At 38.5% G+C, this 13,976-nt stretch overlaps 1 protein-coding gene across 13 annotated transcripts in view; it reads right to left on the bottom strand.

Annotated features, from left to right (window-relative positions):
- The window catches only part of BNC2 (basonuclin zinc finger protein 2), a 463,421-nt gene that overhangs the window by 157,303 nt on the left and 292,142 nt on the right, over positions 1 to 13,976 (bottom strand). For all 13 annotated transcript variants that reach the window (XM_061132570.1, XM_061132571.1, XM_061132572.1 and 10 more), the window contains one exon: positions 7,096 to 7,198. In XM_061132570.1, coding sequence (XP_060988553.1) covers positions 7,096 to 7,198 — 103 coding nt within the window. The remainder of the gene's footprint in view (positions 1 to 7,095; positions 7,199 to 13,976) is intronic.

Genomic DNA, 13,976 nt, shown 5'->3' with positions numbered 1-13,976 from the left:
TGCAACTAGGCACTATCATTGTCCACATTCACAGATGAGAAAACAGAGGTTGTGTAACCTGGCCTGGGTCCCACTGGCAGCAGGTGGTGGAGCCAGGAGGAGAATTTACACAGAGCTGCAGTTTTACCTCCTTTTGTCTTCAGGCCCACTCCCCCCATTTGTGTACCCGAAGCTTCTTCAGACCCTGGGGCTCCAGTTCTGTAGTTTCAATCTCCATTTCCTTCCTGGAAAGTCCTTAGCAGGGGACCTGCACTGTACACTTAAGAGGTCAGGATTTATCAGATCCACCTTATGTTTCTGTCTGAATAAAATGGAGCTAGAAAAAAACATCTGGGGAGCTAACAGGCAGAGAGCCCAGGACTTTGAAGGGGAGGCACTGTTTGTGCTGTGATTTGAAGAAAAAAAAAAATCAGAGTTCAAAGCACTGTTCCAAAGGTGGGCAGGCTGAGAAACAAATCAAAACAAGCAGGTCAGGGACGCAATAAGAATATAGTTAATGCCATGAATCAAGGAGCGAACCGTCACATTTGTGAGGGTGTCCTCCTTTTCAAGCTTATCAGCTGTGATCAGGGAGTGAAGGGGAGAAGCACAAGAGGGCACGGTGCCCTCAGGTCATGCAAAGATGGCTCATGTGCCAGGCAGGAAAGCGGCCTTGTGTTTGCTCTCTAAAATAAAAATACGTGGAGAGATGTTCAAGGACTTTGTCCATGGAGAGAGTGTGGAGGCAGAGCTAGGAGGCACCTAAGAGCTCGTTTCCCTGACTGAAAGAGAATCCTTCAGCTAGGCAAGCCAGGTGTCAGGGTCACCATCAGAAAGAACCAAGTCTTCTACAAAGACAAATTCTTTTAAGCAGATATTCCACTAATTCCCACCTTTTCCAAACCAGTGCACCAAAGGAAGAGAACGGTGGGGTTTCCATCCTCGTGTTTCTAAGGAAAGTCCTAGAGGCACGGCAACCTACTTCCTCCCAAAAGATCAGTTGTCACTGCCACGCTGAAGCCTGCATTTATTTCCCTGTCCTGAGGTATCAAGTCAGAACCTTTCTTACTCTTTTCATCTAACCCTAAACAACCCTCTTCAACAATTCTCTCCCAAAGCAAAATTCAGTCTTTCTGGGACAGTCTTCAGGTTCATAAGAAGGAGGCTAGCACTTTGCTGGTTAGTATCTGCAAGCATTATTTTCCTTTGTCAGAGGACACTGTTTTACTCACTCTCCTCTCTTACTCTTGACAAATTTACAAATGATCATACAGAAACTGCTGCTGCGTTACTCGGAGTGAGCATGAGGTCACAGAAGTGTCATGCGTTATTGCTTTTGATAGAGGACTTTTAGAAGGCTAGCGAAGAACAGAGGGTGGAAAAGGAAAGCTTACACTTAGTTACACTGGCTCCTGGACTCGAGTCAGGGAGAATATTACAGAGCTACCAGTTGGGGATAAACTACTTTCACAGATGTTTAGACAATTCATAAGAAGAGCACAGACTGGGACAAATAATAAAGACATGTGACCTTTCATGGAGTAAAATGAAAAATTACTGTTTTGATCCACCCTGCTTAAATCCTTATAAAGTACCGTGCAGCCAACAAATCTGAGGAGTCTGTAAACAGAATGCTGCGATCTCATGATTCTAAATGTAGGACGGACATAATCAAAAGGTTTTTGATTACAGAAAGCTCAGAACCAATGGCCTTGATTTGGGACTTAATTATGCAAATTAAGCCTAACTAGGGTTTTCTGTTAGGTGTATGCTTGCCAGATTTAGCAAAAACACAGGACCACTCAGCTAAATTTGCAAGGTACGTGTTTATACTAGAAAATTATTCACTGTTTACCTGAAATTCAAATTTAATGGGATGTCCTATATTTTCTATTTGGGTGAGTGTCTCTATAAATACCCCTGTTCTGATAAGACATATCTAGTAAAGAGCTGGGAATTCAAATTCAATGATGCCGAGAAAAAAAAAAAGAGAGAGAAATTACTTCCAGTGAATTACAAAAAAAGAAATGCTTGAAATTAATGGATTATATGAATATTAAGTCTTACAGTACATTAAACCATAAAGATGGTTGGTAGATGACACTAAATTAACTTTATATTGCTTATCGTTTCCTGTGGCACAGAGCTGAAGAATCAAAGCATACCTGGCCCAATACTTTAGAGATGATATATGTTCAATAAATATCTCTTCACTGATGTCCAGATGACACAGCCCAAGCCTGTTCATTTTACATTAAAAATTCTGAACAGTTTCAATACTGGCAGGAAAACAGCTGGCTTGCTGAGCTAATAATTAAAGTATTTAAAGTCAAAGTATTCTATAAAGAAAATAATCTGCACCAAGCAAGCTACTATGGGGTTCATTAAGCAATGTAGTACTTTTTGTTTTTTTTTTTCCATCAAGCCTCTTACCCTTGAAAAATTTTTACTGGACATCCCAAGAAACAGTGGATTTTTTTTTTTTAAAGGTAGTTTTAACAAGTGAGTTTTGTCAGAAGTAAAAATTACTGATCTCGCCAAGGAAAAAAATTCTAAGTAAATAACCTTTCTAAAATCTGCCCACCTCTTTTATCAAATCAAATATACCCCATCAAGTTTTTATTTTAAACAATAATGTTCCAGTTGTCTTAGATTGTCATTAAATGTCTGAAAATCATTTCGAATACCTTATCTTAATCGTTTAGAAGTAAAATCATCATCTAGACTCTATACATTAAAACTAATTTACAAATAATAAATACTAGAACTCGTTTGATACAGTAGCCCTCAACCTTTATGTCCCACCTCCACTTTATCACAAAGGCAACAGGGTTTATTTGATTACACTTCTTGCTGGGAGCAGGTTCCTCAGAGGAGACTGATGATATAAAGCACCCTTCTTTCCACACCCACTTGCGCACTACTTAGTATATACTAGTAATACTTGCTAATTTGTAAGACTATATAAAACAGAGGAGAAGGGGGCAGCAGAGGATGAAATGGTTGGATGGCATCACCACCTCAATGGACATGGGTTTGAGCAAACTGCAGGAGATAGTGAAGGACAGAGAAGCCTGGCGTGCTGCAGTCCACGGGATCACAGAGAGCTGGACATGACTTAGCGACTGGACAACAGCGACAACAATATAAAATCTTTGGCTGAGAAACTTCTCTGGGGGTCCAGTGGCTAAGACTCTGCATTTCCAACGCTGGGGGCCCAGGTTTGATCCCTGGTCAGGGAACTACATCCAGCATGCCAAAACTAGAGATTCCAAGTACCACAACTAACACCCAGCGCAACCAAATAGATAAAAGAGTGTTTTTAAAAATTCTTTGCCTGAAACTTCAATGCTGTGAATAGCAAAATTACTATCCTAGTATGGTGGGAAAGGGTCAAAATGCCATGTCCTAAATTTCGACCAACCCAAACATTTATGTCATCAGTAAAGAAGCCCATTACTGCTCCGATGCCGATATCTTACTTTGATAATGTTAAACCAAGAAAAATTAAACTTGCATAAAATGTGTATTTAAAATTTTTTGCAAGACTCATTCTGGTAATTTAAAACAAATGAAGGAAAAACACAGAAAAGACAATGCAAAGAGAGGAAGGGAAAAAAATACAGTTGTTAGGTCAATTACGTAGTAGTATGTTGGAGTCCTTTAACCAAAGATTGTGAAATATGACAAAATTACAAAATGCCAGGTTATTATACACTGTCTGTATGGACAACCTATACCCCAAAAGAACTTGTTTTAAATAATGTTAAAAATCAATAAAGCCCTGCTTTTATTATCAAAGTACACGAGCTGAAATTCCTTAATGGGGAAAAAGAGCAGGGAATCCTTCATTAATTCAGTGGGAAATGCCTCCTGGTAGTCAAGGAATCATTTTCGGGTTCCCCCCTCTCAACTCAATGGTGCTAAGATTTCAAGGAAGTAACCTGTGAATAGCACCATGGCCCAGTGAGTAATTTCAAAGTTCAGGTGTTACAGTATGATGAATTCATTATGCCTTTTAATTTTTTTAAACATCTTAAAGATTTTTGTAAAGCAACTGAAGTCACTAATTCAAGTAGGTTTAAGATACAATCTATAAGGCTATAAAGTGAGTGTGTGTGTGTGTGTGTGTGTGAATAACCACCTACGAAATCAAAAATCATGTGAAGAAACTGAAGATGCTGATAACAAAGAAGATATAGGAAGACATTAATTCAAAAGAGGCCAACAAATTTCTAAAAATTCATCTTTTTTGTAAAGAACCCCTGATTTTGGCATTTAGCTATTTTTAATGGCAAATGTTAATTTTTTATGGTACAATTACTGGTGGAGTGTATTCAGTGCTATGGTGAAATGATTACATGAGATGTATTTTGGTAGTCTTACTACTTGCTGTTCTATCCACTTACACAGAAAAATCATACCATATAAAAATAAGTCACTTTCTCCTTGTCCCAGGTAAAGAATAATGTCCCGAGTAAGGCAGCCAGAGAGACCGCTGTGCTGTGCCTCACCTCTGAGCAGAAATAACTGAAGACATGATTTCAGGGTTTTCTCTGCAGGGGAAGAGAGTGAAGCAATTAGTTGAAATGCTAAGGGCAAAAAGAGCGGATGCTCTCATTTCATTGCCAACTCAAAAGCTAGGAGCCAAACCCTTGCTGTCATATATGTCCTAAGATATGGGGGAAGAATGGGATATGTATCTGTGTGTATATATTGTGAGTTGTGTACAGACATGTTGCTATTGTTGGGGGGAAAGAGATCAAGGTGATAATAGTGGTGAGGAAAAGTTAGCACTGAGAAACTTAGAAATTAATATACCAGAAACACAGGATTACTAATGACACAGTAGGAAAAGCCCAGTCTGATGTAACAGAAATAACCTTATTCAAGTTTGGGGAAAAAACCACATCCCTCAGAAAAATCTTAGAAACAACCAGTGGCTGGGGATAATTTATGTTGTTCACGAAAGAAGAAATATTGCTTTTCCCTCCCCATTACACTACTAATGTAATATGCATGTGGAAGTTAGACAGATAAAATAAACCGGTGACACAGTAAACTTTTATACTCACAAGGCTACCACAGTAGATAGATGACGGTAATGCAAGATGGCTTTGGAAAAAATGAGAGGGAATGAATGAAAAGTCCTTTGTTTAATGACCGCCCCCCCTTATTGCTCATGTTTGTCCAGTTTGTTACTTTTAACATGTATTATTTATTTTAAAGACTTCATATATTTTATCCTCAATACTCACAATAATCTTACAAGGCAGGTATTATTAACCTTCTCTTAGAGACAAGAAAATTCAGATGCAGAGATTTTGAGCTATGTCCCATCAAAGTCGTAGAGCCAAGATTTTACCCCACACTGCCTGCTGGATTCTTTTTCATTTTTTCTTTTCTTTTTTTTTGTCTCCAAGATTCTTAATGGGCTGGGGACATAAGCTATTACCTGGTAGAGCCAAAACATATTGTGGCAAAGGATACTTAGTGATATGAACTGAACTGTGTTCTTGCTAAATGCATCTGTTGAAGCCTTCATCCCTAGTACGTCAGAATGTGACTGTGTTTGGAGACAAGTGAGGCCATCAGGCTGGGCCCTCATCCAACATGACTGGTGTCCTTATGAGAAGAGGAACCTGGATGCACAGACCCCGAGAGCACACAACGTGAGAGCAGCATCTGCAAGCCAGGAAGAGAATCCTCAGAACGAAACCATCCTGGTTTTGGACTTCTGGCCTTCAGAACTGCGTGGAAATAAATTTCTGATGTTTAAGCCACCCACTCTGTGGCATTTTGTTACAGCCGTCCTAGCAAGCAGACTACTGTAGGAAAGGAGAAGAAATCACCGAACGGTCACTTGCAAACAAAAGTGACAGCAGCTTAAACATTGTTCGGAACAGGACTGAGAGTTGTTACAGATATTGGCCTTGTTAATGAAGCAGGAACAAGTTCCCTCCCTGGAGGTGCTGGAGGACGGTGGCTTTGTCTGCCAGGCACATGCCTTCTAGTATGTTCCCCCCATACTACTCTTTCTACCTCTTTTCTCTCCCTCACAGACACAGGGCTGAAATGTCTCCACAATGCTAACCCACACACCCCCAGCAAGCAAGATACATGATAAATTGAAGGCGTTTCAAGGCATGGCCCGGTGTTGTTTCTTCAGATCTTGCTAGAATAACATGACATTTATAAAAATACAACCCACTGGATATTTGGCACCGCTTGGGAATGAAGAATATGTCCACTTAAGAGCCAATCCCCCAAGGCTGTCAAAAAAATCTCAAGCCAGGATTTCTTCTATAAACATTACCTATCTATTAAGATTCTACAGTCCAGGAAGTGAAGAAAACGTCTCTGCTTATTCCCAAGTCTCCTCTGGCCTCAACATAAAAAACATAAACCAGACAGAAGGAGAGTTAAATGCCTGGTCAAGGCCCAGGGATGGGACAGCTCTGCATCTGGCAAGGAGCCTCTGCGCTCCCAGCCATGGCCCTGGGTCTCCCTCGCCCGGAACACACACCTATGCAGGGCTCACCCTCCACCGGGGGCCAGCCTCCTCCAATCCCTGGGCACGCTGAAAGGGGGTATTTACGGATTATTTTTTCAGATACCAGCCAAATAATGTTCCCGTTCACTCACTCACCCACCTTAAGACCATACAAAATTTAACATCTGGGAGGATCAACTCTGCCCTGAAAGCAGATGACAAGGGTGAGCAGTCATGGAGGAGTTCTCCTCAAGCAAAGAGGATTTGCCAGCTCGCCTCTGAGGTCCCGGCCCTGAAAGGCCAACTGTGGTATGTTTGAGTTTCCATGGGGCCTGGTGCTTGCTGGCTGCTGCTGCTGCGTTCACTCAGAACCCAACTGTGCTATAAACATCTAGCCCTTCTGCTGAGAGCTGCCTGCCTAGCCTTACTTCTGGGAGCCAAGAATATGCTATTTGGAAGCTGCAGGCTATACTGCAGCTAACACTTGGGGAGCTAACACTTGGGGCGCAGCTGACCCTTCTGTTCTCCAGGCCAGTGATGGCTCTAAAAGGCAAAAAAAAAAAAAAAAACCCATGCTTACACGAACATAACAAGAGCAAGCAGAAAAGTCCAGATTTTCTCACCGTGTGCCACCCAGCCATGTTTACACTGGTCGCAAGTCCTCAGGTTAATCTTCCCCGGCTGGAAACACTCACATGTGCAGTTCACCAGCGTGCAGCGGATGGCCTGAGAACGAGAGGAGGAAGAAAAGATCAGCGTCTGTTCAAAAGGGACCCTGCTTCTTCAGCATTTTAAGAAATAACACCTTCTTCCCATTTTCACAGCTTTAGGGGCCTGGAGAGTTTTAGAGAAAAATTTTGAAACCATCAAAAATCTCTTACCAAAACATATTAGAAAACAAAGCTGATTCATTAATAGAATGTTTCTTGCCATTCATTGGTAAGCTTTAAATTGGAAGCATAGACTAAGTAGTATAAGAGTGAACCTTATTTTTTTCTATCAGATGTTGGTTCTGTAATACCAGGGATCCGAAAGAGGAAAAAAAGATTGCTGCTACCCAATATTCACTGACAAGAGTGCAAAAGATATAGACTCTCATACAATAACAAGTGAAATGTTGAAAATAAAACATGATTAACAAATAATATTAACAGAATATGACTTTTCTTCTGCAGTATTTCATTGAAATGCTTTATCAATCTTTCAGACACCTTTTGAAAGACACTCCTTTTGGCCCAATAACATCCATCATATTTCTGGCATCATTTATCACTTTCTAACTCCTTGATTTTTTTCCCTTCTTGAAATATTAATTTCGTGAGCATTCCTATTTGAAAAATGCAAAACAACCCTCTCTTTATTTTAATGATGTAAGAAAATAAGTTCAAATTTGTTTTTAGATCAGATGTAGAATAGGAAAAGACATTTATGTGAATATTCGATATTTGGAACAATTCACCTATATCATAGAACGCTGGAAGACACACTCAAGAACGTTTTATTTCTTTACAAGTACTTTAAAAAATCATCTCATTAGTTTACATTTTAAAGTGAATCCACAGGAAATTAACATTAATGAAGTGTAACTTTTTATAGATTAAAAACCTAGGCTGAAGAATTGTGCTAAAGCTGACCTATGCTCCAGGACTACAGTTAATAAATTTATCTCATACATTTAGTCCCAATTTGCATGGAAATTCTGAAGACAGAAGGGATTTTGTCCAACCATTCACAGATTAACAATCTACTGTAACCACCTGAACTGCCAGGAAAAGATCCCTCTACAGCTTTAGATGCAATCAATAATTACCGATTTGGGGGTGGGGCGGGGGTGGGGGGAGAGGCATGAGGCTACCTGAAACTGCAGTGCTGGGCCTGAAAGCTCTGCCCACTTACACAGCTTCAGACGCTCATATTCCTGGAATCAGTTGGGTTTTTATATAAACTGCCTCATTTGTAACAGACAGTATCTTAGATATTGTTAACATGGTTGAGCCAAATTCCGTTTACAGAGAATAAGACTGAATGGGCTTTTACTGTTCCCCATGCTTTGGATCAAGCAAATTTAAAATATTTCTCTTTTGCTAATGAACATTAAATCTGTAGGTCCTTATTCGGTTTTCAGTGTTAGAGTCCCTGCCGTAGCCTCCTTTCTTGCTTCACCTCTAACCCTAGTTTGCTCCTCTATTACTGCAAGAAAAATAGGCAAGGGTACCAACTGTCTGATGTTTCAGAGTCTGTCTTCCAGTGTCAACAGTTCAATAACATATTAGGAATATTAGGAGGTTGTACAACTTTGCTGTATATATTAGTGAATAAAGGAAATAGTAATAAGACACAGGCAGAGCAAAGGAAATGCTGACATAGCAAGAATATTATATCTGGAGGTTAGAAGGGAAACTATTTCTCCCTCAATTTCTTATATCAACTTCAGTAGTTTAACTGACTGAGCAATACATCAGAACATTCCAGGTTAGAAATAGCTTCTTTAAACAGCATGTTCATTAGGAAACTCAGTTTGATTGTACTACGGTAAAACAAACCCAAAAGTTTTTTAGAGGGCAGAAAAACAGGGCACTCTGTAAACTATTCAGTTATAAATTCAGATACAGCAACCAGACTGACATTAAAATATTTATATAATCTGAGATACAATAACAGAATCTTTCATAAACACTTAAAAAAAATTAACTCTGCTTTACCAAGATAAAGAATGACCAAACCTAAGAATGACCGTCTCTCAAGAGCTATATGTTAACTCTGGCACCAAAGACATACATCTTTTAAATTGTTAATTTTATTTTAAATTTTAAATCAATTTTAAATTGATAACATTTTATTATTTCACAAAAATAGCCTCATTTTACATTGTGTTTTAAAATACACTGTCCTCAATTTTAATTATAGTTATATTCAGGACAAAACAAATTAAGAGACTTGTAGATTTGCTTTATTTTAGGTATACTGGTTCAACTATTCATTCATTTACTCAGAACTAGTTTTTATGATTCAAATATTTTTCTCTTCCTAAATAACTCTAAATAACTTTGTACGTCTGGCACACTTGGGAATTAAAACTTTTTGTACCATCATCCTTTTTCATGAATTCTACTCCTTTTGTACCTAAACATACAAACATTGGAACACCTCAACTCCTTTTATATATAAACACTTAAGCACTGGAATATCCATTTTGTATTTCTATGAATTCCAGAAGGTCTATTTGTTTTAAATTCAGATTTATATAGACTACAATTGTGCCTTAAGGGAATTATATATATTTAAACAGTATGGTCTAAATAAATATTTTGAATACGAGACTATTGTGGCTTCAAAGGAAGTTTTACTCTAAATAACATTTTTGAAACAGCATAAAAGTTTGACATACTATTTATTCAGAACAAAACAGAACCAATGTGATCACTTGCCAACTCACACTTCAAAAACATAAATTATCATAAAACTATCCAAGCCAGTTAAGCCTCAAAACGTATACACTTTACGAGAAGAGAGCTGGGAAGAGCAGAGATGGGGAAGCCTTCATTTTGGTGATCACACCCGTTTCTTTATGGAGCTAATAATACACCAGGTCTCCTACTCACTGCTGGGTACCCACAACTACAGAAAAATCAAGGATGATAGTCAAGTGACAGAAAGGGAACAGCAGGAGAAGAGAGATGATCTGAACAGGCTGTTCCCCCTTATAGATCCAGGACCCTTATGCAGGTCTGGCCAACTCAAACCAGCAACCCCTCCACACATCCAGGACCCTACCTCATCCAATGCACTGAAACTCCTTCCTCCATTTCAATATGATCAGCTTTTCCAACAGCCCAAGAACAAGAAAAAAAGTTCTTAAGCCTACATCTTAAATAAAAGGAATAATTTCTGCTTACCTTTACCATGGATATCTTGAAAGAAAAATCCATGCACCCACCACCCAGTGCTTCCGCCTACATTTTAATTTTACAGTCTGGATTCTGCCACACACGGTCCTGAAACTGCTTTCTCCAAGAGGGATAGTCTCATCACATCTGGTCCCTTTTTCTGGTCTCCTCGTTCTCCGAGACCTCGAGGCAGCTTAAGGCATAACTCTCCTTCATTCCTGGACTGTAGAGACAAACTATCCTAGTGTTTTGGCAGCAGCTTCTCACTCTCTCTCCACTGTAAATAAATACAGGTGTTTCTCACGGGCAGGCTCCTCATTCTTTAACTTGGCAATTTCATCCCCTCCTACAGCTTCAAATATCATCACTACACAAAACCGATCACTGCAGAGCCAAGTACTGTGTTAAGTGGCAGGAAATGGCTAGTGAATCCCTATGCTCAAGGATTTAACAGTCAGAGCTCTTGGGCAGTGGGTTCCAAGGAGACACCCTAAGAACAGAAGGAAGCCCCTGAAGAGGTTTGAGAAGCATTGCTTCTCCGTCTTTACGACTTTGTCTTTTCTTCCACTAAAGGTAGGACATAAAACTTAACTACAATAGCAAACCATTAATGATTAATAATAATAATATTAATATTGTTTATATAATTAATGTAATATTATAATAAATATGATATTTGATATTAATATTTTTATTATTAATAGCAAAGGTTTGTTGGATACTTGGCATTTCCAGATACTTACAAATATTAGCTCTCCGTGAAAATACCATGAGGTCCGTACTAGTATTCCCTTTATTTCACAGAGGAGGAAACTGCAGTGGAGCTAACTCAGGATCCTGCTTGAAGTCACAGCAATCAGATCCAGTGTGTGGGAGCTCTCCCTCCCATTCAGTCAGGCCGCCATGGGCAGATCCCTGCCACCTGCCCACCATCCACCACCACTCCGTGCTGTTAACTCCTGTTTCTCTTTCAATCTTTCAACGCAAATATTACTTCCATTCTCCAGAGCAGCTCTTCTCATCTCCTGATCAAGGCAAGATCCCCATTAGTCCCCTGTCTCACAAGTGTCACAGCACTTACCACAGTTGTGAAGATTATATTTATCTATAATTTATCTATACTACTTATTCATAACCTAGTTTATATATACCAGTGGTAAACAAAACACCTGCCAATGCAGGAGACACAGGTTCGATCCCTGGGTCAGGAAGATCCCCTGGAGGAGGAAATGGTAACCCGATCCAGTATGCTTGTTTGGGAAATCCCATGGACAGAGGAGCCTGGTGGGCTACAGCCCATGGGGTTGCAAAGAGTTGGACGCAACTGAGTGACTAAACATGCATGCACGTGTATATATATGTGTGTGTCTGTATCTGTGTGGTTATTTGATTAAGATATGTCTTCCCCTCTAGAATTTAAGCTCCTTAAAGGCAGGGTGACATATGTTGGGCTTACAATGTATACTGGCAAATAACAGGTGCTTAAAAGGCATTTAAAGAATTTCATCAATCTCTTAGCCTGTTTCCCATCTATAAAATGATAACAGTAACATCATAACTGTGTCAATAGATTCAAATGAAATAACGAATATAAAGCATGTGGCTCTTTGTCTAGTGATAACAAAAGCTCAAAAGATGGAAACCATTTATGACCTCAACAAACTTTCCACATATTACCTTTGAATTATTTTTCCCTTATGATTCTTCCCAATGCATTTCTTCCACACCTTGTAAATGCTTAATACATTATTTAGTCTTAATGAGTAAGTGAACACTTCGACATATATGATGCCGCCTTCTTCATACTATAATCCTCTAAACTGGGCATGACAAGGGATCATTATTTGTTTTAATACTGGAGTTCAAAAATGTTTATATAGGTGTTACACATCTCTTAAATGATAGGGTGGATTTCCCAATTACTAATCAGTTTATTTCCATTACCTACCGAAAGAGAAGATATACAAGGGGATATGTGTGTGCTTACAGCTGATTCACTTAGTTGTACACCTGAAATTAACACAAGGTTGTAATCAGCTATACTCCAGTCATTTTTTAAGTTGTTAAAAAAAGAAGATACACAGTTGAAACCTATAAATTATAAATATTCAAGTTCAAAAGTGTATCTAAAATGAATAAAGTAGACCAATTTAGTATAAAAATATTTAATCAACTTTCAGTCAGTAACACTCTTATATTTGAATATTAAGTAAGAGTGCATTTGCAAGTATTCTGGATGAGTTCCAAAGACCTATTCAAATAAGAGATTCTGTATCCACTAAAACTAAAGTATCTTTAGCTTTATTATACTAGTAGCTGGCTTGAACTCTGCAAATTTATGTGAACTGAACATCAGTCTTCTCACCAAATGACATTCCTCAGGAAAGCACAGAATGGGGCTTCAGCTAATACTAATATTTAGTGTATTCCACAAAAGAATATACACGAGGCTAATTATTACATCTCCTATTAGCTGTTCCTTGTTTGGGAACACTTAGAGAAGTTACCTGTTAGTACAAAATAACAAAAGGTAAAATAAGGTCATGGGGCATGTAGAAACATAAGGCACACTCTGAAGGAGCAATCACAGAGAACCTCCCCTTCAGAAAAGTCCCACTAAAAATAAGACTTAACTTCGGTTCTGGGCTCTGTCTTTTCACATTAAAAAACCATTTGCCATGAGATCTCCTCAAATGTTCATTAACTTGGCCAAATAGTCCGTGCATAACTAAAAATCCTTCTAAAATCCACTTTCTCCTTATTCATTTCTGGAAAGAATACCAAGATTTACAACTTGGATTATGAAGTTTTACTAGAATGATTTTTAAATGTTAAAGAGTTAAGTACATAACCTGCACTAAAACTGAATTACTGAAAAATTCAGTCATCAGTTTCTCCCATAAACTTGGGTGATACAATCTAGGTACACAAATTAACTGGCTATGCTGATCAGTGGCAAAGTTTGCCTTTCTTATTTTTAACAAGAACAAATTTCTTAATCAAATGAATTTTTTACTTTGGAAATCACATGGAGGTATGATAAATAGGCAAGATCAGCCAACCTTCTATAAGGATACATAGTAGTCTATGTTATAATTAACTCATTAAATCATCACTGCATATACCACCCATCTCTGAACATACACACAAGTACCAGAAGAAAAGGTATGTACGGTGCCAAAGATCAAGTAAACCTTTTACTTGACATAAAAATGTCCTTCGAAGACATTTATATTAAAAATATAAAATCTGGAATAAATAAGTACCTGTAATGAATCTGGAAACTAATTATTCTATGATTGCCTCAGAATACACTTCAGTAATTACAAGGTAACAGCTACCAACACTATGGATGAAAAGAGTAATCATATATATATGACTGAAAAAAGATGGACTTCCACACCCATAAATACATCTTATATATGAGAACCCAATATAGTACTTCAGGCACTGCCACAAAGATTCTAAAGAACTCACATGATAGGAATGGTGATTAAGTCAGAAAATAGCCCCTTGTATACTTTTCAGGACAGTTTTTTCTCCTCCATTTTCACATGGCTGATTCATGATCTAATTGAAAAGAAACAACTTCCAAGAGAAGTATGTTGAGTTTCGGT

This window comes from Dama dama, chromosome 29 (genome assembly GCF_033118175.1).
Source record: "Dama dama isolate Ldn47 chromosome 29, ASM3311817v1, whole genome shotgun sequence".
NCBI lineage: Eukaryota > Metazoa > Chordata > Mammalia > Artiodactyla > Cervidae > Dama > Dama dama.
Note: the sequence above shows the minus strand (reverse complement) of the source record. Positions and strands in the feature narration are given on the sequence as shown.